Source organism: Dermacentor andersoni, chromosome 4 (assembly GCF_023375885.2).
Source record: "Dermacentor andersoni chromosome 4, qqDerAnde1_hic_scaffold, whole genome shotgun sequence".
Classification (NCBI taxonomy): domain Eukaryota; kingdom Metazoa; phylum Arthropoda; class Arachnida; order Ixodida; family Ixodidae; genus Dermacentor; species Dermacentor andersoni.
Genome location: NC_092817.1, coordinates 95362699 through 95389822, shown reverse-complemented (window position 1 = coordinate 95389822; position 27124 = coordinate 95362699). Strand labels below are relative to the sequence as shown.

Sequence of the window (27124 nt, the reverse complement as noted above, 5' to 3'; positions counted from 1 at the left end):
CTATTTGGTTTCGTTTCTGCATCATTCGTACGAGCCTTCACGCGAAACCTGCATGTAACGAAAACCTGCATGTAACGAAAAATTGCGAGCTTTTGTCAACTTCGTTATATCCAGGTTTAACTGTAGGAGGTTCCGATCACCTTCCACAAACCTTTCCAAATTTTCATTTCCCGCAGCTCATCGCTTGAATTCCTATCTCCCGCAGTCCCCACAAACCTTTAGTGCAATTCAAATCGCCCGCTTTCAAGCGGGGAGTGGTGTCGTTGCATACACCATCACTGCCTTTTACTGCCGCCATTGAGCAAAACGATGCCCCACAGATGACTGTGCGATTTTCTGCACAAAATGCAAATGTGCGGCCAAGGAGGCACCGAGCCAAGTGAGAGTGTTGAATTCACTGCTGCAGTTGTTCTTGGTGAAGTAGTGCGGACCGTTCGGCAATCTCGCAACATAACAGGGATGTAGCATTCTTGCTATTTGTGGTTTGTGCAAGTTTCACGGCCCAGCAATATCACCACAGCACTATGCAATAACGAAACTACTGAAATCTAAAAGCATGGGCGGCGTAGAGTGGAAAAAACGATACCTTCTGATTGACCGCGTCGTTGTCAAGGTTAACGCCAAGGGGTTTCTTTTTTTAAAAATCAAATAGGGCTGGACAAGCAGCATTTTCTTTCATCTTATAATGCAATAAAGCGATCTTTTTATTATGAGTGGTTGAGTACTAGTGACAAAATTATGAGTGCCTTTGTCCTCAGGCTAGTACTTGAATGCCTCGGGTCTCTAATCTTGTCCTGCATTTATCTCAATTTCTCGATTACCGAAGCTCTGTTCACGTTAATACTGATGCCTTAGACATTCTCGACCATTAATCTATCGCATTAGCTTGACTTAAGAGGAAGCTTTATCTCGGACCCAACTCCTCCGCCGCCTATTCAAATACACGTAAAACGCAAGAACATTTTTCTGAGATAGCCTCTGGACCGATATTAATGAAATTTGTTGCACTTGAAAGAGAAAGTTAAATTCTAGTGACTGTTGGAAGCGGAATTTCGATTTAGAGCCTGAATTTTGTTAGAATGACTTCAAAAATTCGAAAGGTTGGAAGAATAGAAGCACAAAGTTTACAATTCAATAACTCTACATCAAGAAAAGATATTGCGGTTCTGTAAACAGCACCCATTAGATCATTCAAAGTGGACAAGTTCAGTATGTCATATTATATCTTGCGTGAATTCGTTACGTTGTGTACAAGGGTTCTGCAAAAGCTGCATTTCCATATTACTGAATTTTTAGGATTTATGTATAACATATCAATTTTGTCCGCTTTAGATGTACTATTAGATGCAATTTACAGAACATTATTATCATTTTTTGTTGCCGAGTTACAGTGTTGTAAACTTGATAGTATCGTTTTTTGAAGATTTCAGATTTTCGCCTATCTTTAATAAAAATAACGAGGACCTAAATAAAAAATTCAAAACCAACAGTCACTACATCTTAAGTTTGTCTTTTAAATGCAACAAACCTCGTCAAATTCGATGCAGTGGTTGCCGAGAAAAATGAATTCTCCTTTTACATGTATTGAGATAGGAGCACCCGAGCTAAAGCTTCCTCTTAATATTTGCCTTTAGTGCCCCTTTAAGAGGTTGCAGGATCGAATCCCGGCTGCAGTAGCCACATTTTGATGGGGATGAAATGCAAGAATGCCCGAGTATCGTGCAGTGGGTGCATGTTAAAAACCCCAGGTGGTAAAAATTATTTCAGAGCCCCCCCCCACTAAAGCGTACTGCATAATCATATTGTGGTTTTGGCACGTAATAACCCAGAATTAAATTATGCATGCCAAGATGGTGCATCAAAAGCAATATTATTGAAAAAAATAATTATATTTGATGATATTTAAAAAAATGGCCCACATCTTGAAACACTTCTGACTGGATCTGGGCTGCAAGATTGAATTATATATGTAAAGTGTTTTAGTAAAACGAGTTGGAAAGCAGATGGCTGATACTTGATCTCAGTGTGAATATGCCACTATGTAGTGGGTTCACTTCTTTCATTGCATTTTGCAATGTTTCAAATTGGGCACATTTTTCAAGTAGCTGGACAGATGTTTTATCTGACGTTCCTGTGTAGAGAGTTCTTGCATGGAGTCCACACTTTGTAAACTTGATGAAACTTGCAAAAAACTAGGCATTATTCTAACTGATACATTGCATCAGACTACAGCCATTTTCTGCAGGACTGCTTCCATGTCCAAAACATGCAGGCCAAGAACTGTGAATAAAGCGAGGCCTCACAAACCTGTTCCGTGGCACGCCAAACCAGTACTGGGGCCGAATGCGCCGCTTGGAGGAGGTGGTGACAGAGCACTGGACTTTCTTGTGCAGGGGTCGTCCCATGCGTAGACACAAGTAGAGCAGTGTGGCCTCCGATGACTGTGCTAGCCGTGGAACCAGCTCTACAGTGGCCCACATCGTGGAGGAAGGAGAGAAAAAAGCACTCATCAGCTTCTTGTTTATAAAGAGGAAGAAACATTAAGCCAGCAGAAGCGCTAAATAAATAAAATGAAACAACTCCACGCAACACTTTCACAAACTACAATGATGTTACATAACTATCTGCAATAGTGCAATGAAACTACTTACCATTTTATTCTAAGCTGTACCACTCTTAACACCCTTCAATGTTCTGTTATAAACAGCACTCCGTCCTGTCTGGTTCTTGTCCGTTGTCTTGAATTGCACTTAGGCTTGTCCGTGCATTCTTTCTTTTTTTGCTCATGTAAATAATACACTCGTAATGTAAATGTCTGTTATACTAGTATTTCAGTCATGATATTATTTTTCCTAAAATGTTCAGCGAGAGTCTCATGGTAATGTGCAACTTTGGGACTTTCATATGTGTGCATCTATTTTACAATGCAAGAAAGATCACCTGAACAGTTCTCATGTATCAACTTATGAACAACAGCTACATATTTGAAAACGGTCCTGCTATTCAATCTTACATTGGAGACAAACGACTGCCACAATGTCTAACTCATAAAGTTGAACATGCCACCATAGTTAGAGAGGTCACAATTACCCATCTCATTCAGGCATATTGTTGAGTTATCTTGTGTTTTTATCCACTTGCAGCATACTGTGAAAATTTGCAGGCAAGCATGCACAGAGTGACTGCAGCATAACAGCCATAATTGAGGACCCATCTACTTTCACTGCTTCATCTAAACAGTAGATCAAAGTCAATGCCACTGACATTGTCAACATTGTTTTAGATTTACTGAGGGACGAATACATGATCTCTTCTGTCTGGAGACCTCGTGTTTGCCTTTAGCAGGGGATTTAAATCTCTTGCCATCATTGATTGCAGTTCCTTCTTCCCTTGTCAACTAGTTGCAGTTGTACCCCACAGTTTCTCACGTAAATCTATGTGAAAGTGATGGCACGAGACCCCTGCCTTGAGGACATAATTGCCTTGTAGAGAGAAGCTCCAGAGCAGCCAGACATGCAACCAGCACAGATAAATGTGCTCAGCAGAGAAAATAAATCAGCCATCACTAAGCCACAGAATTACAATCCAAAGGTAAGATGCAAGAGGGCACACTACATGTAAAAGCAAGCCCTTTGATTCTACAGAAGTTGCCCAATACTTTGTATCGGAGACAGAGCTACTGCAGTGAAAATGCACTGAGTGACTGTTGGCACTACGTGGGAACACAAAGCATTCATCATAAGTCCTTCCATAAAATTGAGGAATGTCGGCCTTGACCACATGTACCTGACTCCATTTCTTCACTCTTAAGATGATTCCTGCAGATGTGCAGCCAAACTTGCATTAAAAACAAAAGGTAGAGTGGCACTCTTTAAAGGGACTCTGAAACGATTTTGACAATTTTCTACAAATGCACTGAGTCATTGGAGCAGGTCCTTCTGATCATTAATTGACCCATCTAAGTTCTCCACGCAAAGCGTGTAATTTATTATAAGGGTTTAAATATGTACATCGCTGCCGATCGCAGCACACTGCTCGGCGGAATTTTCAGCCGCCGCCCCTACCCGTGTGACATAAATCACCCAATTGACATCATGTGGGCGAGCTATACAATTGGCTGCCCAGGGCGCGTCTTCTATAATTTTTCCACCTTTATGGTGAACAAGTGATGTTCGTAATAGTTGGAATGTTAATTAATTTGTTTCTATAAAAAGAAAGTAACAGAAAGAGAATGCACAAGAACAATTTCTCACTACACTTAAGCACTTCTGGCACACAGCAAGAGTTGTCTGCTTGTGTTACAAAGTGCTCCATTTTGACGAGAGCTCCACGGTCAGAGTCTGTCTGTCTTTTCGCGAGCACTATGATTCGACTTTGTTGCATTGTGGACTGCAAACGTAGTGACTGGCAATATGTCAAGCTGCGACATTATGTACGCAGCAGCATATGCAGACAGGTGGACTGGCTGCAGCACGTTGGACTGCCGCTATCCGATCGGCGCCAGAATTTGTGCGTTTGCGGCTGTCACTTTACACCAGAAGATTAATAACGCAATAATGTTTCGCGAGTCCGGTATTAGGGTAAACGCAAGCGCAAGGGGACAGGGCCTGGCCATGTCCCCTTGAGTGTCGTTTCAGGGGATGAACAGAAGTGCAAATGTGAATGGTCTGCACGGTGCAGCCACCTGGTGGCACAGAGCTCAACCACACACAGTAGCAGTAACAAAATGTATACTTCTTTGCTGCTGGTGTAAATTTTTCGCAGGAGTGTAATCGTTAACACATTGTTTTTGTAAATGTTTAAAATGTTTTACACTTGGTTAGAGCAATATGAGTTCTTTGTTTGGCTGGTTAAGCTCTGCGCCAATGGGTGGCTGGACTGTAGAGACCGATCAGGCAGCTCACGTACGTCTACACTAAGGTTCCTTCATCAGCTTGAGTTTATGCCTCCAGCCATCTGCCGAAACGCCCAGGCAGCCTGTAGTTACTGGAATACCAGACACGTTCGGCGCTTCGACAGAATGCTCGCAACGCACGCTGGTTCGATAGCTCTCGCTTGGGGTTGACTGCCAAGCAGCTGGCAGAAAGTATGGAGAGGCTTCGCGCGCGCGCTCCTAGAGAGCCGGAAGTTGACGACACGACGTGCCATCATGATGCAGAGCCAGTGAAGGCAGAGCTTAGCCCCAATCACTCGGCTAACGAGTTGAGGAGAAAATGCACGAATGCACGACTATGGAAAAGGGTAACTTGTAATGATCCGTAGCTCTCTTAATATGTGATGTTTCACACCAATTGTGGTGCGAATGACTAACTTTAGCTGTACCCTACGCGTCTACAAAATTTGTCCGAACCGTTTCAGGGGCCCTTTAATTATCCACTATGCACCTGAACAAAACTGTCTTGTATGTAGAGAATATGCTTTTAGAGCTGTGCTGCAGTCAGCACGCGCACAAACTATGTGGTATCATATGAAATGCAGAATTAAACACATGCACTTGCCGGACTTATATGCAACAAGTTCTGTAACCAAGACAGCTAGCTAATATACACGGTTAGAGCTTTAACAGACTTCGGAGAATGTACTTTGTCCAGAGAAACATTTGAAAAATTGTCATTTGAAAAGCTAATGGTTCTCGTTCCATGACAGGACATCATTTTGATTACTCAGTGAGTCTCTTCTGTTTACAGTTTAATCTATGCCCACCTTGGATTTGTTTCATATTCCATGATCGGCAATTCTTTTCAAAGTAACACCATTAAATGTTTTACAAAACGCGGTAAGTAGCAAGTTGCTAATGTAAGATAGCAATGGCAAGTACGAATGACAAACTTGCACTCAAGCAAACCAGTCTTCTAAGACTTGGGTATGACAAGTTTTACCCTTGCAAGAATCCCTGATCTTGTGGTATTATTGTGAATGGCATTTCTTAATACACCCTGCTTCACCACTAAGAAAGGTGTCAATCCTCTTGTGAGAAAGGATATTTAGAAGACTTACTTTAGCATTACATAAAGAGAGAAGAGGAGATAGCTTGGGAACAGCAAATGTGACTAGTTAGTTTTACAGTCATGACAGTCAAGAAAGGTATCTTGAGAAAGGTATGGAAGTTAGAGTATGACGTTGATTTTGCTTTCAAGAACACATGAAGAGAATGAACATCACAGCATGCTCTGTTCAAGCATGTCACATGACAATTATCAGTTCACAGCTAACAAAAAACCATGCATAAAAGCAACAATAAAAGCCTAACAGTAGCACACACATTATTGTTGCAGCATTGCAGCAAAAATAGGGATAAAAAAGCTTGCATGCTTGAAAAAAGCTTGGAAGCAGAACACCAAAGTAAGGAATAAATATAGCACAAAGAGGCTGCTATAAGGGCACACAAATGCGACTACTGCATCCCACAACCAGAGGTCCAAGAAGCTTCCAGCAATACTATAAAACAGCCACTTGGATGTAATGGAAAGGTTGTTGCAAACTAAGGTACCCAACACCCGAAAGCAAAAACCAAACAGGGTTTTACAAGGAAAAGGAATGATAATGTGTAGCATTGGCAAGGAAACGGAGGACTTCCAAAAAATGAAAAAGCCTTGCTGAAGCTCAATTTCAGTACTAACCGTTGTCGTCAAAAATGAATCCCAGTTCTGCACAGTCCGGCGTTGAGAGCAGGAATAAGTAAAGTGTTGTTAACTGTGACACATGTGTTGTGAACATTTTACATACAGCACTTCCCAAGTAGTATTGGGCCCAGCAGCACAGCCGGACATAACAGCAGTAGCATGTAAAATTGAAATAGCAAAGGGTTTACAGATTAAACTAATATCATTAAAAGCCTGTGATTAGCTTTCACCATTACATTGGCATTAAGAGAACACGAAATGGCTCTGCCTGTTCAGAGTGACAAATCAGGCATAAGCTGTGCATGTTCAGCTCACAATAATTCATTCTAATATTGTGTGCCATGAATAAACCACACAAAATATGGAAACAGCACATTAGTAACACAAATACAATTTAAAGGTCATCCTTTTCACTTTTTAGTTTAATGTGCCATTGTGAGAAAATAAGAGTAATATGAGCACACAAGACAAGCACAGCCATCTTCGTGGCAGTACTAATTAATGTACTTAACATATTTTACACCACCCTATTCAAACAACAACCTAGTAAACATATGAAATTAGATAAATTAAACCACCACAAACCACGAAGCTTTATTAAATATTAACCTAATCTTTCCTTCATCAGAGGTTGCTCGGAAAGCTGCTGCAGCTTTTTGTATGTTCAGCTTGTTGGGGTAATGTTCCCAACGAGTGGTGTATTGCCCCGGTAGTGGCTCAGATGTGCCACGACTCAAGGTAGAGCTGCTTCTGTAGGGTCGTTTCAGTTCCAAGGACGCATGATGGAAGCAGTTCTCAAGGAACCTATGGAAATGGCTCTACCCTGAGTCCTGGAACATCAAAGTCGCTACCGGGATTATATGCCACTTGCGGGGAAACGCTGCCCCAAACTGGCATGCAGAGCAGCCTCCCGAGAGAACCACCACCAGTGCCACAAGCCGAATATATAGAAGAACTGCTACAGCTTCTCGAGCCAGACCTGCTGAAGGAAACATTGGGTTAATACAGTTGAACGCCTTTATAACGAAGAGGTCGGGGCTTCCGAAATCGTGTATTATACAGGTCACTCTTTAGCAAGGGTCGCACAACTCACAATAGAACCGGAACAAAATTAGTCCTTCGTATACGGGTCATTTCGTAGTAGAGGCACTCATTGTAGAGGCGCTCGAATGTATTTCATAAACCTTCTTCGTTAGTGATCGTTTAATTTGCCTAATTTAGTGTTCCCCAACCAGACTGAGTGCAGCCAATGGTTACCTTCGAGCTTTGTAAACTTGTGTACTGCTTTGCATTATAAGGCTTGTATATATTACTAAAACAATTCTGCATGAAAGATGTTTTTCCAAAAACAACGGAATAAAAGAATGGGAAAGGGCATTATACTTAGCCACTTATACTTGAAAGTAAACTCGAGAGAGAAGATAAATAACTGCAGTTGGCTTTGTCATGTAATAGGAATGGTCTAATATGCATTAGTTTCAGTCATGACCTCAGTAATGTCAAAGCTTTTTATTTATCACTGCTGAGAAACTCCAAACTTTATGAAACTATGTGCACAAGTGCAGTTTCAGACCTCAACCCTTTCCATACCATAGAAAATGACAAAAAGTGTGCCGAATTTCCCAGTGATTTCCAGAACCATGACCTCACGACTATGTATTTGTCATCGGCTATATTGACAAAGGGTTAATAATTAAAATGCTTACAAAACCTTTCAGCAACTAAAACTTTTATTGGCTAGTGAAAGAGGGGGAAAAGTCTATGAAATGACTGGAAACTAATGAAGAATCTGTCATCATACCTGTATGCTAGGTGTTTGAAGACTAGCGGCACAAATTATTTCAGGGGCCTTTACCTGTTTATCAAGATTAAAAAAAAAAAATTAAATTATGGGGTTTTACGTGCCAAAACCACTTTCTGATTATGAGGCACGCCGTAGTGGAGGACTCCGGAAATTTCGACCACCTGGGGTTCTTTAATGTGCACCTAAATCTAAGTACACGGGTGTTTTCGCATTTCGCCCCCATCAAAATGCGGCCGCCGTGGCCGGGATTCGATCCCGCGACCTCGTGCTCAGCAGCCCAACACCATAGCCATTGAGCAACCACGGCGGGTGTTTATCAAGATTAACCCCTTGAGACGCTATGTACACAACTGCGTATGCCAAAGTTGTGCTTCAACAGCAAAGGCACTGATGAAAGTAACGAAATCTAAAGTCTGTCACATACATCTTAAAACACTTCTGATTGGAATTGTGCTGCAAGTTTGAATAGAAGTGCAAGACACTTTAATAACACGAGTGGAAATGTAGATGGTTGGGTATTTTTACTCAGTGTGAGTATATCGAGTATGCCGTGGGTTCACTTCTTTCATTGTTTTTCACAATTCGTTGCACCAGGCACAATTTTCAAGTGACTGGATGGGTGCTTATCAAGCCTGCTAGGCATGAAATAGTTGGTGTCCTCCTAGATGATGTTCCTGAAGAAGTTTTCGCATGGAGTCCACATTCTCTAGACATACTAAAGGACTGAAAATTGTTAATCTATTCTGCAGCTGTACGCTTTTTATGATCTTGAAAATGCAGGACATGCGGTCGAGGTAAATCAACAGAATCAGTTAGCGCCTGAAAGGGTTAAAGTGATGAATCTGCAGTGCCATTTAAGAAAGTATATTACTGTTACCAAGTCACTCAAAAGCAACCAGATAACCAAATCTATTAGTCCTCCTGTTCTTGACACTTAGAAAATCCACACTCCAAAGAATGAATACATGTGTGCTTACTTCACATATTTAGTATAAACAATAAGTAAAAAGGAAAGAAAGAAAAAATGTCACGAAACTCACTCTCAAATGCTGCAAACAGCTCAGGTTTTTCCTCCACCATGTTCTTGAGCCAGACATTGGCGTTTTCAGTATGCGAAAAGGGTCTCTTCTCATCCACTGCCGGCTGCTGCATCTGCGGCTGGAGCGGAGGTGTTGGTGGTGCTGGCTCGTCGGCACCACGCACAAAGTCAGCCAGCGATTTGGGCGATGATGCAATCATCTTGGAGATGGAGTGCGTGTATGACGAGATTGACTCCATTGGATTTGAGAGCCGCTTGAGTACCCGCTCGTGTGCGGATTCCTGGGCCCTGTCGGAAGAGACGCCACCTTCCACTGAAGCCCACTCCCTCATTCGCAGAGTAATGCTCTCCGTTGAGGAGGCACTATATGGCTCTTGGGGTGGCACATCGCTTGTTGAGTCCAGCTTGAGCGTTGGACTCAGCATACGAGACCAGCGTGCTGGCTCGGGTAAACTCTTTCCTCCCGACGATGGCGGTGGGGGTGTGAATGCCTTCTCCCTGCGACCTCCGTTGTCTGGCTCCCTGCGCCGTGTTGGTGGAGATTCAGACGCCTTGTCAATGGGCTTGAACAAGTATTCAGTATTTTGCCTCTCCTCTTTCTTTGTAGCTGCCAAACTCTCTTCCGCACTGAGAATTTTCTTTTGGGCAGTCACCATATCTGGCAGCAACTTTTCCTGAACGTTCATCAGAGCTGCGATGTCCTGGGCCACGAGCTTGTCGCCAGCCCGGTCATCCTTCACCACCTGGGCAGTTGCAGAAGACAGTTCAACTTCAAGTTGAGCACCATGAGGCACCACTTTGTTAGACTCCCCGGTGCCCGCTTCACCAGCAGCAGCTTCCTGCTGCTTGCTCACCTCAGTGAACACCTTCGCAGTTTTTTCGTGGGCCTCCGGAGCTGGTGCTACATGTGCAGCAAGTTGTTCTACTGCACCTTGTCTGACACCCGACTCTGCTTTGCCAGACACAGCACCCGCCACTTTTGAACCAGAACTTGTTTTGACTTGGACTGCACACACTTCCTTCTGCGGCTCAGAATGAAGTGGCGTTTCCAGCGAGCATGTGTCTTTGCTTTCCAACAGTGCTCTACTCTGTTCAGTGGACTCTGCAACTACTTCTGGCTTCTGCGTGTCAATTCCCAACTGCAAGTCGCATGTCACGCTTTGTTGCGGCATTTGTTCCCAATTTTCGGACTTGACAACAGAATCTGCTCTGACTGCATCTTGCAGTGCTTTCGGTTGCTCACACTTGGCCCCCAACACATCCGACAACACAGATGTGGGAGCTTTGTTCTCGGTTTTAGCTGCTGAACCAGGCATTTCACTGCCAGTTTGGGCTGTAGGGGGCACGCCTTCCTCCGGCGTCTTGGGTGGTGAGGTGACGATTACTGTACTCTCGGCACTTGTTATTTGATCAGACATGAGTTCTTCCAGGATGCACTCACTGTGGGACAGCTCGGAGCAAGGCTTTTCACCTGCCTCCTGCATTGAAAGACTAGGCGATACTTCTGTAGTACACTCTTGCGAAGACTTGGCTGGCTCTGATGACTTCCCACTGGAGCTAGACTGGTCTTTGGGGGGTGGCTGGTAGTCAGCGGGCCGGTATGGTTCTTCCAATTGAACACCGGAAGCAGGGTCCACAGTGTCACTGCGCAGCCACAAGAAACGGTGTTTATACCCTGTGCTTAGAAAAACAAGCAGCATAAACATTTGTTAATTTAGCATAGTTTTATTCCAGCCATGATGGAAAACAAATCTGAAGACTTTTCCCCCCTCCAGCCTACAACGACACACTAGTCTGATATGCAAGCTACACCTGCACCTCCATGTATAGTATGCTGCGCCTTTATCATTGCCTGCATTTATCATCATTTGATTACTTCGATGGGATTCTGCATCACACAACCAAATGCTGCTGCTGCCATGGTTTTCCAACAATCCATTTAATTTTCCATTCAGTTTTCCCTTTGTCATTGGCTCAGACATGGCTCAAATGCCACAGTACCGCTGTCATTTGGGGTAGACACTTGATGTCACACTCACGAAAAGAAGATAGGAGATCGGAATGCATGGTACGAAATATGGACCCTGGTCTCAATGTTCCTGGATGCACACTAACATACCGAGACTACATTGTCATTCCAGATCAGGTTCCCCACCAGTCATTTTCTATGGCGAAGCAACCTTGCTACCTCTCTATTGAAGGGTTGAATATCATTTAGTTTGTACAAGAGAACAAGGGGTGGGTAGCATAAAGTGACTAAATTTCCCAAGCCACTAAGTGGTAATGCGGAGAGAGAGGAAGGAGGCCATGTATGGTGACCACGTACCAAACATAGCTAGCATTTACAAACAACAAAAGCGCAGAGTGCAAGTTAATTCTTTTATGGTCCGGTATCTGCTTTTTTTTTTTCCTCCTTATAAAAAGCACTGTCGAGACAGAGTCGATGTTCATAACGGCCACAGGTCTAGCCCAGGGCGCATATTAGAAACACACAGAAAAGCTGTCCAGAGGCATGCGTACAAGTAGTATCGGGTTTACTTTATCGGAGTAGTGTGTTCCTATCCTGCTCTCCAATTAAAATCTGGAGACCACCCCGCGCATTCTAAAAGAATGTGCTGAGTGCTGAGAGGGATGCGAAGATATTCAAACAGTGAGACCTGTAGGTAACATACTTTCCAGAAGTGCTGGGATTTAAAGTGATGGAAGCATCAATTCGTCAGCAGTTGAGATAAGCAAGAGACGTTTGGAGTATTGATGGAAATAAAGCAGGCAAGAGGTTGATATGACCAGATCCGTCACAGGCATAGGTACAAGGTATATAGAGAAGTTTTGAGGAAGAAAAAAAAAAGATAGGGAGACGTATACAAAAATGCTACAATGAAAAGCATGTACAGCATACCTGATTACCTCAAGCAGGCTAGGTGACTTGTCACTGCCCCGTTTCGAAGGGGATGGCAATAAATCATCACCACCGTCACATGAACAGGTGGTGCTGTAAGCCACTCATCTGACAGGCTTGCATCCATGCTTTCTATGGAAGCTTGCATCCGTGCTTTCTATGGAAGCAACTATGGAAGCTCTCCTGTGCACTTTTTGCTGACACTACAAACGGACAACACTACAGCTTTCTTTAAAGCTTTCAGTGCCTCTGCCAACATAGCAGGCTCATCTTGCAAGCACCAAGATGTAATAGTCATTAGAACCATGAAAGCAGCATATAATGAAGCCCGTAGTGAGCCAGTTAAGAGGACACCAAAGAGAAAAGTAAGTTGGGCTGTGTGAGTAAATTACCCTTTTCTGATACCAAAAAAAAGCCACTACTGTTACCATGACAGGATGCTTGGCAGGGCCAAGAAATATGCAAGAACAAAAGACGTCCTTGCCTTTAACTTCCCACACCAGCTCGATGTGACACCATCGACTTTGAAGGCATCTACTCAGGCCTGCCTAGATCGCTTTTTATTTGTAAATATGAACTAAATTGTACCTCAAGAGAACCAAAGAATGAACTTGTCAAGTTGCAAAAGCTTTTACAGCACCACAACAGCCCAAGTACAAGAAAATACTTTGAAATTTGTGACGTCACACTGACAGGTTAACAACCTAAACCTATGCCAGTTAGCCTTATATCTTGACATCCTTACTGTATCATCAGTTCATTATTAAAGCAAGGAACTGACTCCACACTTCCCAGTATGACACATAGAAGTAGATATCAGGCATGTTCACTTTTAATAGAGTGGCTACTGCCCCATGAGATGGGCAGTTAATGTCCACAACTCAACCATAAGATTTATTCTGTGCAGCTTTCATAGGCAGTTAATTACACATTTTTTGTCTCATTCACCACCTGCAACATTCTGTGAAAATTCAATTTCCGTCAAAGAGCTCAGAAGCAGGGCAATCTGACTCCATTGAGACAGCGAGAGTGTCCCTTAAATAGCTCCACCTGAAAATCTCGTTACCTAGTTTGTTTGTCTACCACAACTCATATATTAGCAAGTTCAGCATTACTGATTGCTAGTAACACAGGCAGTAAGGAATTGAAAAGAAGAAATAGCACTGACCGAAGGCGCATATGTGTAATGTCGTTGTAGAGGGCTGCAGCCACCACCATATCCATAGGGGCAGTCACTTCATAACACTCAGACCCATGCTCCATGACGAGTGCGTCAGACACATTGGGCACAAACATCACATTGTTCGGAGTCACCAGAAGTGTTCCCATCACCACCCCCTGGCCATCCGTTATGTGTCGTGATGAAATCTTCAGGAACATGTCCATGTTCTCCTGCAAGATCCCAAAAGGTCCCCAAAAAAGTCAAAAGAGCTGCATCAAGGTGCTTGACAAATGCTGCAATTACAAACTAACAAAATGTCAAACTCAGCTGAATAACTGCCATGCGAAGTTTCTAACTCTAGCAATAACGTTTGCATGCAAATTTAAAATTAGAATTTTTGTTTTTCCAAGAATATGCTTCCTCCAGCCAAAATGCTGCCCGAGACAGCCTCAGTGGGCCAGAGGTCATTGGGGATAGCAGAACAGTCCAGGTATTACCGTCAAACCTCGATATAACATGTAACTTATTATTGGATATAACAAGGTAGACTTAAACTCCTTTTTGTTGATATCAACATGTAATGAATATATAGGCTTATAATGAATGTCCATTATAACAAAGGTATTTTTGTGTCAGAAGCAGCTCTTAATGATGTTCGACTGCACAAAATTTCTGCAAGTGTTTCACTACTTATACAGCATTGTACAGTATTCAATGCTACGTAATGCTATAATTAACACATACACATCCTTTGACTTCATTAGGAATTAAACATTTGTATGACCTATTTGTATCACTTGCATATGCCATAAAATAAAGTTCAAATGAAATGCACTACCATGAACAAACACAGAGGGTGGTTAAATACTTGATACAATAACATCTAGAACATTATACCACATAAATTACACTAATACTTCACACTTAACAACATACAAACTATAAATAGATGTTCACAAAAACAAAACTGATTTCGTAAAAGCAGAGGTGGTGATGTGCACATGCAGGCTTCAGTGTCGTGACATAGAAAAAAAAAAGGAGAGCAACACAAAGAAAACAATCAAGAAATGATTTTGCTTCATTTTTGTTTACGGGATGCTCTCAGATTTGTCACTGGGCAAAGGCGCTGATGACCTTGTTTTATTTTTATAATTTTCCGGACCCTAGTCTGTAAATAATACTTGTCCAAGCATAAAAATTTTGTGATGCGCCGTCTACGTATGTGAGGGTGCGGAGGATACAATTTGTCAGACCGAAGGCTTAGAAAGAAATGAGGCCAACTGCATCTCACTCTTTACCATGCTAAACCACACAGCATGATCATCTAATAAAATATAATATGATGTCTAATAAAGGACGCATGGTCTTAATGCTAGACAATACAATTTTGCTTACCAGCTATATGCATTGTTGTAGACAATCTAGAAAAACTTATTTCCAGCCAAAATTTGTCCCTGCACACTATACAGTGCATGCCACTGTGTAAGAAATAGCCTTTTATTTTCAGCCCCGATTTGCTCCTGCAGATCACACCCGGCGCTGACTATATTATAGAATATACAGTACTAATTTGGGACTGAAGGCAACGAGTATTTGATTGATAGTGTCTAAGGTAATGCAGCTACCTTGTTCTCTGGCTCAGCTGATTCAATGTGCTCAGTGGAAGAGCCACCATGTCGCTGCTGTTCCACAAAAGCAACCGGCGAGTCTGGTGGCGACATGATGGCCCTTGGTGAACAAGGTCGCTCGCCAAGCAAAGGTGGTCCTGCCCCAGTGCCATGATGACCCGCAAATGCCTGCAAGTGGATGAGTTACCAAGAAAAAAGCACAGCCAAACATTACTGCAATAATTTGACACTTGCAAAAACGGTTGTTCATTAGATATTACATATGCACCAAAATTAGGCACAGAAATTGGTGTTAACAATATCTAATATCTGCCTTGTGGCACATGTTCAAATGTGAGCAATGTCAGCATAACTAATGTGCTAACATAAACTTAACTCCACTGCAACATGTCAAATGTAGTGAGTAGCCATCTGGACATTCAGTGCGAGGTGCGTGGTTGCCAACCCAAGTTTGGCAATTGTGAATTAGTAGCAAGAAACAGCAACTAAATAACCATGGAATTAAAATCAACAGAAACTTTGTCAGTGGGGCATCTGCTTTTGTTAGGAAATGCTGTTCCTAAATGTAAACCTCTAAACACACCGATTTCCCCCATGCATGCAATGTAGGGGCTGATACTTGCGAAAAAGCCTTCTAGCATATCTGAATGTTAGCTTGTTGCAAATATAAGAAAGTTGCCAGTCAGAGTTGCACGTGGTCTTTTTGCATGCCTTCACGCCATCCCTGTCCTTATCGCTGTTCCTACCTGAAAAAGCTATTTATTGCCTTACAAGTAGTATATATAAAAAAACTGGCATTATTAGGACCTGACTTTTATGTGCACCAGAGATAATGAAGCAAGGTGGCATGTGATAAGTCTTCAGTGTAGGGTTTTGTGTGCATGGTGTACATTGCAGCCTGGCACTTCCAGTACTACAAGTGCAACTTTAAGTTCCGGGAAATCAATAATTTCTTCAATGTAAGCGGCACATTGTTAAATATAACATTCCTTAGTTTGTTGCAGAAAGAAGTTGCAGTGACCAAAAAGCACGAGCTACCAAAATTTAGTTGCAGGTGTGAGGCAGGTGAGCACGCATCTCCTGTATCCCGGCTGTGGCTTTGCAGCGCATGCGCGGCCCACATGCTCCATCTTGGAAATAATCTGTGGCGGGTGTAAAGCCTAGGCGTGCCGAGATGGCCGTGGCTTCATGTGTGCTGTCTTCCCCCGTGTTTAGTGCTATAAGTGGCATAATCTTGAGTTTCCGATATGTGTTGAAGTGATAGGCTTCCCCCTGCCTGTGCTTATCGTGATGGTGTCACTCGCAATGAAACAGCACTAATAGCTGTGGGGGCAGAGTAGACATGAAAGTGTCGCAGGCTTTGCTGCACACCGCCGATATGAAGATATTGCCAACACAGCATGAAACCGTATCTTTGGTCGCTGACTCTCAAATTCCACAAAATAATTTCTTTTTTTCTTATCAAGATTTTTTTTTCATTTGCCTGATATGTCAGAAAATACTTCATCTCTTTCCGTATGAAAATCTGTCGGTGGCTAGGCTTACCTGCCTAAAAGCTTAAACTTTAATATAATGAAATTTTGATATAACGAATTAAAGGGCCGATTTTACTAACTTTAATTTACCAGTTTCAACCAAAAATACCAAAAAGTATCTTCAATCAAAATTCTGGCAGGAAGAAAGCTTTTTTTGGAAATCTTTGACCTAGCACCCATGATCCATCCTTTCAATAGAAGCAATTATTAATTCAAAGCTATTGTTGTGGCTGACATCTATGTTCCTACAGAAGAGTCACCAACTTTTCAATTCCACCTAATCTGAGGAATTCACTTGTAGTGAGAGTTTATAAAAATAATTTCTTTCAAATGTGCAAAACATTGTAAGAGTTAAATGCTACATAGGCACCACAATTGTTGCCTTCTAGTGAAGAACATATCGCAACGATAATTGCACTCCGTGGTCCCGCATATGCATATACAAGAAACGCTGACGCACTCCTAAAGACCAAATGCTTTGAAGTTGGAGAAGAGGTTACTCTCCCAGCAGTGCTTAGAGACTATTGCTAGAAATCTGCACCAAGAAGTTCCAATTAAACTACAAAACCTGACCATGAGAATAACCTAGCAGCTGGTCACACATTAGTTCAATAAAATGTTCACTCTCTCTCCATACATTATAGCTGCATGCACCACAGGTGTCATATACAAATTATGAAATGTGTACAGTATATACAGGAAGACACATCAGTTCTAGCTTCAGGGAATACACTCTATTGTTCATAAAGATGGCATGTTTTCATGTTGGTTTCACGTTACAGTTCATGCCACTGTCATTGCTTCTTTATTAAACCTCTGTGGATGAGTGTTGCCTAAGGCAACATACCAGAAAAAAAAAGTTTTCTTGACGAGTTTCAGTTCTGAGTATGAAGTTTCAGGCTATATGTCTTCAGCCAACACTGAGTGATAGAGAGCAAGCATCATTTTTCAGTTTAGAGCAGAAACAAAATACTAGGAAGACAATTGTGGCACACGACTCACTTTTTTTTAAAGCATGGTCAGAGGAGAAAAATTGATGCATGACCTCCAGCTGCAGTGGCGTCACACAAATGATGTAAAACAAATCAAATGTACACCAATGGTTCACATATGACGAGAGCCGTCTACACAAATTCCAAACGAAGCCATACTTGGCTTGGGGTGAAGCCCACTTCCAGTTTTTTGCCTGGTGTTTCCCCCTTATTGCTAAAAAGCTCACAGAAAATATTTTTCCTTTTGGCTGATTATGCTTATTCACAATGTGTTTGGCACACTTAGACAAAAAATGCTTTTTGTAGGTATTTATAGGTTTCGTCCTTTTAGAGTTAACACAAAATGGTGATGAATACAGCGTCCGCATACATGACAGACAGTGTTAGCTTATCACGTAAACAGACGTTGCAGGTATGTTTGGCTTTCGAAGTCTGATGTAAAAAAAATGCTTTTGTTAACACTTATGCATCTTTGGACCTCAGTATTTTGTCTGAAAAAGCTCAGCAGTATCTTTAGTTTCTAGAAATAAATGCAGCAAAATCTGGAGGCCAAGCACGATGCAATCCAACATGGCTTAGAACATGAGTTGTCGCTCTCCCCATTTGGCAGTCCAACAACACAACAAATATTTATAAACCATTTACACTGAGCAGTGTCAAGACTAAATCCTACTAACACTACTCAGCAGCCAAGCAAATACCAAATGGCAATAATCAAAGCTTGCCTTGTCATCCTCCAGTCTCCCATGCTCAGGTGCGTCAGCTGCATCTTGGTCTTTGATAGGAATGTACAGTGTCTGCCAAGAAAATGGGACCACAGACAACAATGCTTACTCCCTTGAGTATGAAAACAGGAAAGCCCTTGAAAGTACCAAAGAGACAGGCAAATTTAGGAGTCAGTTTATAAGGGGAGGCCGCAGGAAGTGTTTTTTGTTTACCATCACCTTTTCCATATACCAAATAGATGCGAAACTTTCATATAACGTATCAAATGCCAAATAAAGTCTTCATCATATATTGGGAACCTATTTCTTAAGTGGCATATAAATATGCATCTCGTGAAAAGTTGAAACCATTTCTACCACCCTTGGATGACCTTGAACCCAAACATGCCTTGCAATATATTTCGCCTTCTTTCTTTTACTGAAACAACAGTTAGAAGTTTAGAACTGGCTTTGCTGTGTCTTTCAGTCACTTGCATTATGTGGACAACTATGGTGGCCATAATCATCATCGACAAGTCGTCGTCATCAATTTTTGAAAGGTGCATTAACATGAGTGGAATTACTTGAAAATCTACCAGAGCATTAAAAAAAAGAAAATCTTACAGGTGACAAACAAGGCAGAGTTAACTGCACAAGAGAAAGCAAGGAGGCATTTCTTCACAGCTCTCATTTTTGTTTCTGCACATTGCCATCTTATTATTATTACTTTATTTTCTTTCTCACTTTAGAAGAATGCAACAACACAGGGACAGGACAAGCACAGTGCTGTTCCCTTCTTTGTCCCATGTTGTGCTGTTCTAAATTCAAGATCATCAAGAAACAAGCACAAATTTTGGCATCAATGTTGTTGACAGCTATTATCCCACTTAAAATCTTCCATTTTTGACGCTATTCAACTTGATTTTGGTAAAGCGGGGTTTCACCACTCCATTGAGAAGCGTCTGCTACTGACCTGGCCAGGAAAGATGAGTCTGCTTGTTAACCGGTTCATCGTCGTCAGCTCTCCTGGTGTGCACTCAAACCTTGCAGCAATGCCAGCCAACGTGTCAGAAGCCTTGACCTGCAAGTATAAGCAAAATGGTCTGCATGACATGGCTTCCAGAACATGTGGCAGTCACATAACCATGACTGGAGATAAAGGCATTGGAACAAATTCTAGCTGTTGATAGAGGACACCCTTGAGCTATTGTTATCAAAAAAGTGTTGAGGCACCATCAGTGTCTCTTATACTTAGGATTGTTGATCGGAAAACCAAAAATTGCTATACAAGTCCTTGAAATATAGCCCTTGCAATATGTAGAGTGTCAAGAAACAGTAGGCAATTCCTCAACTATGAGAGCAAACAAGCTGCTAAAATGCATCTTTGTTTTCTTGTTTTACATTTATGAAAAGCAGAGAGAGAGCTATCTGAGCACATGCAGTACTCTTTAGGGACAAACTGTGATTAATTGCAAACATGTCGGTAGTTTCACAAAGTGAAACTAACACAAATGTGTTTTTAATGTCCCATTACACTTGCTTTCACAGCTGTCCATTGATACAAAAAAGCAAATACTGGCCCAAATAGCTCATGTGATAACTGCGACAAAAGCAGCTCGGCATTAGCACACCACAGCTGAAGCGCAGTATGTAGCCTCATCATTATTCGTTGTCTTGCCTGCTTCCTGCATCAATGGTCCAGTGAACCAGAACAAAGCCAGAGCACCCAGCTCCCTGATTCTTGCTGCAACATTGCGTGTCTTGATGCAATGCATACATTACTAGCAAGCGCATTATGTGCCCAGAAGAGCAGCAGCACGACACTTGTGCTTGCAGGATACACAGCTGCCTTGCTGCAAACATGCCTGGCATATGGCAGGTGCTGCCACACGGTGCAAATAGCCCAAACCTCAACACAGCACTATACGGAAATGATTGCTTATACCAATTTCAACAACATTCTGAGAAAGGCAGAAACTTTTCTACTCACTTCTGGCAAGACAGATCAAAATGCAAAAATACAACATGTATCTGAACATCATAAGGTCAATTGTATGCTTAAATTTACATGCATAAAACTTATAGTACAATAGCACTCACTGTGCACTCTACAGGCACAGCTCTACATTAGTCATGGAACACTACTGATGCTTGAAAACAATTAAGTCAGGAACAGCGACAGAGTACTGTTAGAGAGAAAACATAGCTAAGAATGCTGCTTGTTTAAAGATGATAAGATAGAAGTGATAGCTGCAATTCAAAGTTCAATTAATAAAAAGGAGATGTCATCACAATAGAAGATATACACAGCTACAACGACATTTAGACTTCATGTTACCCACAAAGCAGCAGCACTGTTCTTGCTGCTAGCAGGAACAAAGCAGCACTGTATGATAGCGTTAATAGGCGCAATAACGGCAACCAGCATTTCGAACCTTCGATTGTATTGCGCGAAGTTCAAGCCATTCAGAAGAAAACCAGAAATTGAATCGTAGCTTAGAGCTGTGTATGTTTCAAGCAGCACAGGCGCGAAGCATAGCCTCCAAGATCTGGCTACTCACGCTGCTTGAGCTCCGAGGTCATGCGCAAAGGTGGCTCACTGCACGAACCCACACACCAGATGTGGCTAATTGGCACCGGTGCAACGGCAAACGCGGTAGAACACACACACAGTCAAGCATTGCGACGGAGGGGTCGCATGTAATTAAAAGAAGGAGCAGACTCTTAAGGACCACTGTTCTGTACAAGGACGTTGTCTGGACATTCTGCCATACCGTCAAATTCGCCATCTTGTCAGCTCTGATTGGTCCAGAATGCTGCTATGGCCTCTTTGTTGGCTCAAAATGCCACCATTACAAAGTTTGACAATATCGCTGAATGCCCAGAATAGCACACTTGTACAAAATGCTGGGCTTCAAGAGGAAGCTTTAGCTCGAGGGCTCCTATCTAAATACATGTGAAAGGAGAAACTGTTTTTCTCTGCAACTGCTGCATCAAATTTGATTAGGTTTGTTGCATTTAAAGAAATAACCTTTGATCGTGTAACTGTTGGTAGTGAATCCGCAATGTAGGCCATGAACCTCTTAATAAAAATAATTGAAAATTCCCAAGTTTCAGAAACGAAACTACAAGGTTTGCAACTCGAACACAGCAATGAAAAATTATATAGCAATTCTGTAAACTGCACCTAACAGTACATCTAAAGCAGACAAAATTTATGTATTATACATAGCTCTCAAATATACTACTAATGTGTGAGTAGGACTTTTGCGAAGCCCTTGTAAACAACGTAATAAATTTACTTAAATTGTAAATTTATTTATCAAATGTGTCCGGTTTAGATGCCCTAATGGATGTAGTTTACACAATGGCGATATATGTTTTTGATGTAGAGGGACAAATTTGTAAACTTCGGGCTTCCATATTTTTCTCAGCTTACCAATAAAAAAAAATTATTGTAAACTATTTAGGCTCTAAATCAAAATTTTGTTTCTAACAGTAACTAGGATTTGACTCTTTCTGTAAAATGTGAAAAAAAAAAATTAAAAACAGCCCAGGGGTTATTTCAGAACACCATTACTGCGTTGCATATGTATTTGAACAGGTGGCGGCGGAGTTCAGGCCACGCAAAAACTTCCTTGCCTTCTTTTAATTACCTGTATATATGTTGCCAGGCATGCTATTCTGTACATCGGTCAAATTCCGACAAAGTCAAATTCTGTAATGAGCTAATCAGAGAGGCTGTGGCAGCACTCTGGACCAATCAGAGCAGACAAGATGGCAAAGTCAACACTATGGGGGGAATTTGACAAAGTCCAGGGGCCGTATTCTGTAATGGTTTGATTTGGAACCTGTTTGCTCTCACGAATGCCATTGGTTGGCGCTTCGCTGTCGTCATCCCTGGTAGGCGTGACAACAAATTTTGTTCACATAGGTTGTCAATCATCTGGAAAAGAACACCTCATCTGCTATGAAAGGAACCGCGGAGAAGTGATTCGCTTGAAGGTCGCGCGCGGTGGCGAGCATGATCTCGAGGGTGCAACCGTGGCCACCTGCTAGTCTTGCACTGGCTGGAGTGACGAGAGGGATGCCAATAGTGGCTTCTTTGGCTGTGTTGCTGGCGAGTGTTGGCCTCAGACAGCGATGTGATGAGAGGCAACGGTGCGACGCATATGACATGAGCGAAGGCAGTTTAGGCACCCCAAAAACAGAATGCAATGGATTTGCAATGAGCTAGAATATCGCAGACCACAAGATTTAGTAGCGTTGACACTGTGACCTTAGTGCTGTACACGCTAGTTTTTTCATTGTTTTTTTTCTACGGGTTGTTTCAGCAGAGCATCTGGAATGTAGAAGCTATTCGGTTGTTGCAACCGTAATTAAATTAAATTAATTAAATTTGGGGTTTTACGTGCCAAAGCCACTTTCTGATTATGAGGCCCGCCGTAGTGGAGGACTCCGGAAATTTCGACCACCTGGGGTTGTGTAACGTGCACCTAAATCTAAGCACACGGGTGTTTTCGCATTTCGCCGCCCATCGAAATGTGGCCGCCGTGGCCAGGATTCGATCCCGCGACCTTGTGCTCAGCTGCCCAGCACCATAACTACTGAGCAGCCACGGCGGGTCGTTGTTGCAACCATCAGTCAGTCGCATCATTACTGCCATCACTAGGGTCATTGCGGTTGAGGGAAAAGAAAAAGGGGTGCGAGATTTCTCTCCACACTGCAAGAGAAAAACCACAGTCAAGAATGTTTTCTTGGCCGCGGGAAGATTCTCGAAGTTAGGGGATGCGTGGACGGAACTCTAATCACAATCGTCCACCCTAATAAGCTCAGCCAAGGCTAAACGAACTCGTATTAGAACCGTAGCCTACACAAAGAGAACCACTTTAATTGCTTAATGTGTGGCGCACCACCTAGCGACAAAAAGATTAATAAAAGAACGCAGATAAAATTAAACCACTAGCCATCTGCGTCGGAAGCTCAGTTATTGCTGGAAATTAAATGCGCAAGTGTTGCATACAAACCAATATTTTTTTTTACTGAACTAGCAAAAGAAACGCTTACGCCCTGAGCGTCGTAGATTCTCAGGGCAGAAAGTTAGCGTCTGCCACAGTCCATGCACAAAACCCCGAGACTGCAGAAGAGACAGCGATCGCCCTAGCAACTACCACGTGCATGGACGTAGCTGTCATCTGCTCCGATTCTCAAGCAGCCGTCAGGAACTACGCTAAGGGTCGCGTGTCAACAGAAGCACTGAAGCTATTGAAGCACCGCAGTACTCCGATCCCCTACACCTGCGTGACATGGGTTCCTGGGCACGAGAGGCTGGAGGGGAACGAAGCGGCACACGCCGCGGCCTGAGGCCACACCTGCCGGGCCAACCCTTCCTACTCTCGAGACGCCCGGTCTGCGCCAGCGGAGGCAGAGACCTTACCCATCACGTACTCAGGGACCCTTCAACATCACAGGCTGGAACGCAGGATGTACCCACCACCTCACCCGAAGCTCAACAAAGAAGAAAGCACTACACTCAGAAGACTGCAAGGTAATACTTATATCCACGGAATCATCATGCACAGACTGTACCCAACGCTACAAGGATACCACTGCCCAATGTGCGGCGTACCGGACACCTTAGCGCACCTGATCCTCGAATGTCCATGGCATCTAGACAAAGACGCATTGCCTTCACCGAGAGACTGTTGCAACGCCAGACAAAGCGAAGACCTCATAGAAATGTGGGAGGCCAAGCTCGTCTCCGAGGACCTGGAACAACAATGACGTCTCGTCGCCAGGGCCAAGGAAGCAGCGAAGGCCAGAGGGTTCCTGGAATGAGGAGACCTCCCACCGAGAGTAGAACTGGGGCTTACCCTGGAATACTGTTTCCAAAATAAAAGTTTATTCCTCCTCCTGAACCAGCAACATCCTTCAATTACTATATCGTCCCCAAAGCACAAACAAAAATGATGATGTGACCTTGCGACAGATCGGCACACGTTCATTGGTCTCCCTCACGCCGCAACATTCCATTCTTTCTCCGAGTGACATCACCTTGACATAACAGCCAGACCAAACCGGTCCCAAAGCGAACTGTTACAGAATACGGCCCCAGGGCAACGTTTATAGAACCAGGTCGGTCCAGGAGTGTGATCATATAACGGCTTGGAAAGTGAATCGTAACATTGCGCCTCAGTACACAGCAACCCAGGTCGCTTCCTGCATGGTGACTGCAGGCCATGTGTACGCGGCTTTTCACATTGCACAAACAATGTTTGCGAAACACAAAGCTTAAAGCGCGACAAGTCACTGTGGCAATGAGTAAAAAACATGCATGCACATTAAAAGATTGCACAAGAGCCTGTAAATAACGCAGTGCAGACAAAAAAAACCACGCACGCACATGCAGAAAAAATAAGTGTCCAAAGTCAACTCTCCATGATGGATAAGCAACGTGCACATCAGGTCACGAATGGGTGAAAGGAGAACAGCCGCTGGCTGCGCACGATGAAATCATAAACGTCATATGCCTGTTATATACATCAGTGGTTTTGTTAATCTAGGCTTTCAACTACCAGCTAAAGCCATATACAAGGAGGAGCACAGCATCAGAATAAATCTCAGGTGCAACGGATATATGAATTGAAAAGCTTCATTCCTGCAGTACACAGCCATCAAAATGTCAAATTTTGACGCTGCGATGGGCAAATATATCACACAAACTTGGTGGTTAAATGCTGTCCCATGCGTGTCACAGGTTGGCAGAGTTCGATCGAGTTCGACCCACTGATATGCACTTCGGGGCAAAAAAGAAGGGGGAAGGGGGGGAACTATACCAACACCATTAGGCAAACGCCACACTAAAGAAAGCTCTCGGCATATACGTTTATGTTTGTTCTCGCATGTGGTAGGAATCAGCAGCAAACAGTAAGGCATGAAAACGTTTGCAATTAAATATTCTTAGAAATACATAAGGGGAATCTACTCCTGTCCAATGATGCATTACGTTCCTGCGTGGCACAGTGGCGCAACGATATCCAACAGCAGAAAACTGCACGATGACAGGAAAGGCAGCATGCATTCTAGCATCGAGCGCAGTCGCGACTGAAACTGCTCTCACCGCCTAAGCCTCAATACCTGCACCAGAGTTGCGGAGTGGCAGCTCCCGAGTTGGAATGATTCCAGAATCATTCCCCATTTTCAAACATTTGGAATGGAATCTGAATGGGGTCACCAGTCTGGCAGAAGTAATGAGAATGGAATGTGAGCCCAAGATTCAGGAAAGGAGCTGAAATGGGATTGGCCCATAGTCTTGGAGCGCTAACTGCCAATTTTAGGCGATGCTACAAAACCAGTAAATTTGCCAATCAGGCTAAACTACACTTGGATAATTTATCACATTTCTCAACTTTTACTCAATATGGAATTTTCAGTATCTACATTATAAGCAACGCGGTATTCTACACATTCTATACTTATGATGATACAGGAACTTTTCTTCGTTATAATGTGCACTTCATTTAAAGCCAGCAACCTTTACTTAAGTCAAGTTCTTAGATTTCGTGAACTCCTTAACATTTAATTAAGGAGCTGGGTTGCCAAGGATTATTCGATTGAGCAAGAACATGCTTGGCCTACGACAAAGGGACGCATGCCAAAAACAGCCATGCCGCAAACGGTTGCACCCCGCATGAGTCCATGCTAATTTCTAAATCCTGCCATATTTTTCTTAGTACACCGTCGAGCATCCAGAAGGGGCTATAAGAGGTAGTCAGAGAGGCAAGTTGGAAAATTCTGTCCATAATTATACCACTAAGTGGGTCACGTGTTGTGGCCAGCTCCCAACGATGTCTTCCGGGCTTTCATCGGCAGAGATACCTCGGATGACTCCTTTCGGGGTGTTCTCCAGTGCTGCACAATAGGCACAGGCTTCATATTCCTCGCTCCCAATGCTCAGACTGGTTATTGCGACATATATTTTGGCTCTTTCTTTCAATGGTGTGCCGAGGACTACAATGTTCTGCTTCTGGTTGAGGCAAAGATTACCTTCTTCGTGCACTGTGTGTTCAACATTTGCAGCACGTCGTACGCAGTGGTAGATGCGGTCTGTACCGTGTTCAGTCACGTTGAGTCTGCCTCTTGGTCTAATAATGATCCTGTAGTCATCCACTGGCAAGCATGGCACACGGCTTGCGACAATTGTCGGATTTGCCGGTTGCCCTTTTTGTAGCTTGTTGCAAGTAGTTTAATTAGCTCTCTGAAATGATGTTTTATCACTTCGATGATTTTTTTTAACTTTGAACCAATAGCCTTGGTCCAACTCTTCTGGTTGAATACCTTCACCCTCTACGCTTACAACCTCCTTGCTTAACCCTAATGCTCTGCAAGAGCCGGGGAGGGGGTTTCTCCACCTCTGATTGCGGAATTAGGCTCACCACATCAGCCATTGATGGCTGGTGATGCATGGCAACCGGGATGCTATCATTACGCTTAGGCTTCCCGATCCGCGTGGCAAACAAATGATTTCTGGAAATGGCCCACCTTGTTGATTAGGTGTCCAGGTGATCCTTGGATCTCCCTGCTTCTCCCGAGATGCGAATTTTGTGGTTCCAGTCGAAAAAGTGCCGTCAATAATGCGAAGTTTATGGAGCCAACGTGAAACGCATTCGAATGCGAAAAAGAAAAGGCAGCAGACTTCGGCAATTCCTTCTGCACTCACTACAACAGCAGCATTCTCC

General features: G+C 43.0%; 2 protein-coding genes across 7 annotated transcripts in view; both read right to left on the bottom strand.

Moving 5' to 3' along the window:
* The window catches only part of mtd (TLD domain-containing protein mustard), a 35371-nt gene extending 20027 nt beyond the window's left edge, over nucleotides 1-15344 (bottom strand). The window contains exons 1-5 of one of the 2 annotated variants that reach the window (XM_050183503.2): nucleotides 15153-15344; nucleotides 13534-13757; nucleotides 9468-11110; nucleotides 6621-6647; nucleotides 2308-2464 (exon numbers count right to left, since the gene is read on the bottom strand). In XM_050183503.2, coding sequence (XP_050039460.1) covers nucleotides 2308-2464; nucleotides 6621-6647; nucleotides 9468-11110; nucleotides 13534-13757; nucleotides 15153-15248 — 2147 coding nt within the window. In that variant the 5' untranslated portion in view covers nucleotides 15249-15344. The remainder of the gene's footprint in view (nucleotides 1-2307; nucleotides 2465-6620; nucleotides 6648-9467; nucleotides 11111-13533; nucleotides 13758-15152) is intronic. The other variant, XM_050183504.3, reaches the window with a different exon arrangement.
* Nucleotides 15345-16622: 1278 nt separating this feature from the next.
* LOC126536512 (uncharacterized) overlaps nucleotides 16623-27124 on the bottom strand; it is a 155576-nt gene continuing 145074 nt past the window's right edge. For all 5 annotated transcript variants that reach the window (XM_050183514.3, XM_050183518.3, XM_050183516.3 and 2 more), the window contains exons 3-4: nucleotides 19360-19467; nucleotides 16623-18479 (exon numbers count right to left, since the gene is read on the bottom strand). In XM_050183514.3, the coding sequence (XP_050039471.1) occupies nucleotides 18345-18479; nucleotides 19360-19467 (243 nt within the window). In that variant the 3' untranslated portion in view covers nucleotides 16623-18344. The remainder of the gene's footprint in view (nucleotides 18480-19359; nucleotides 19468-27124) is intronic.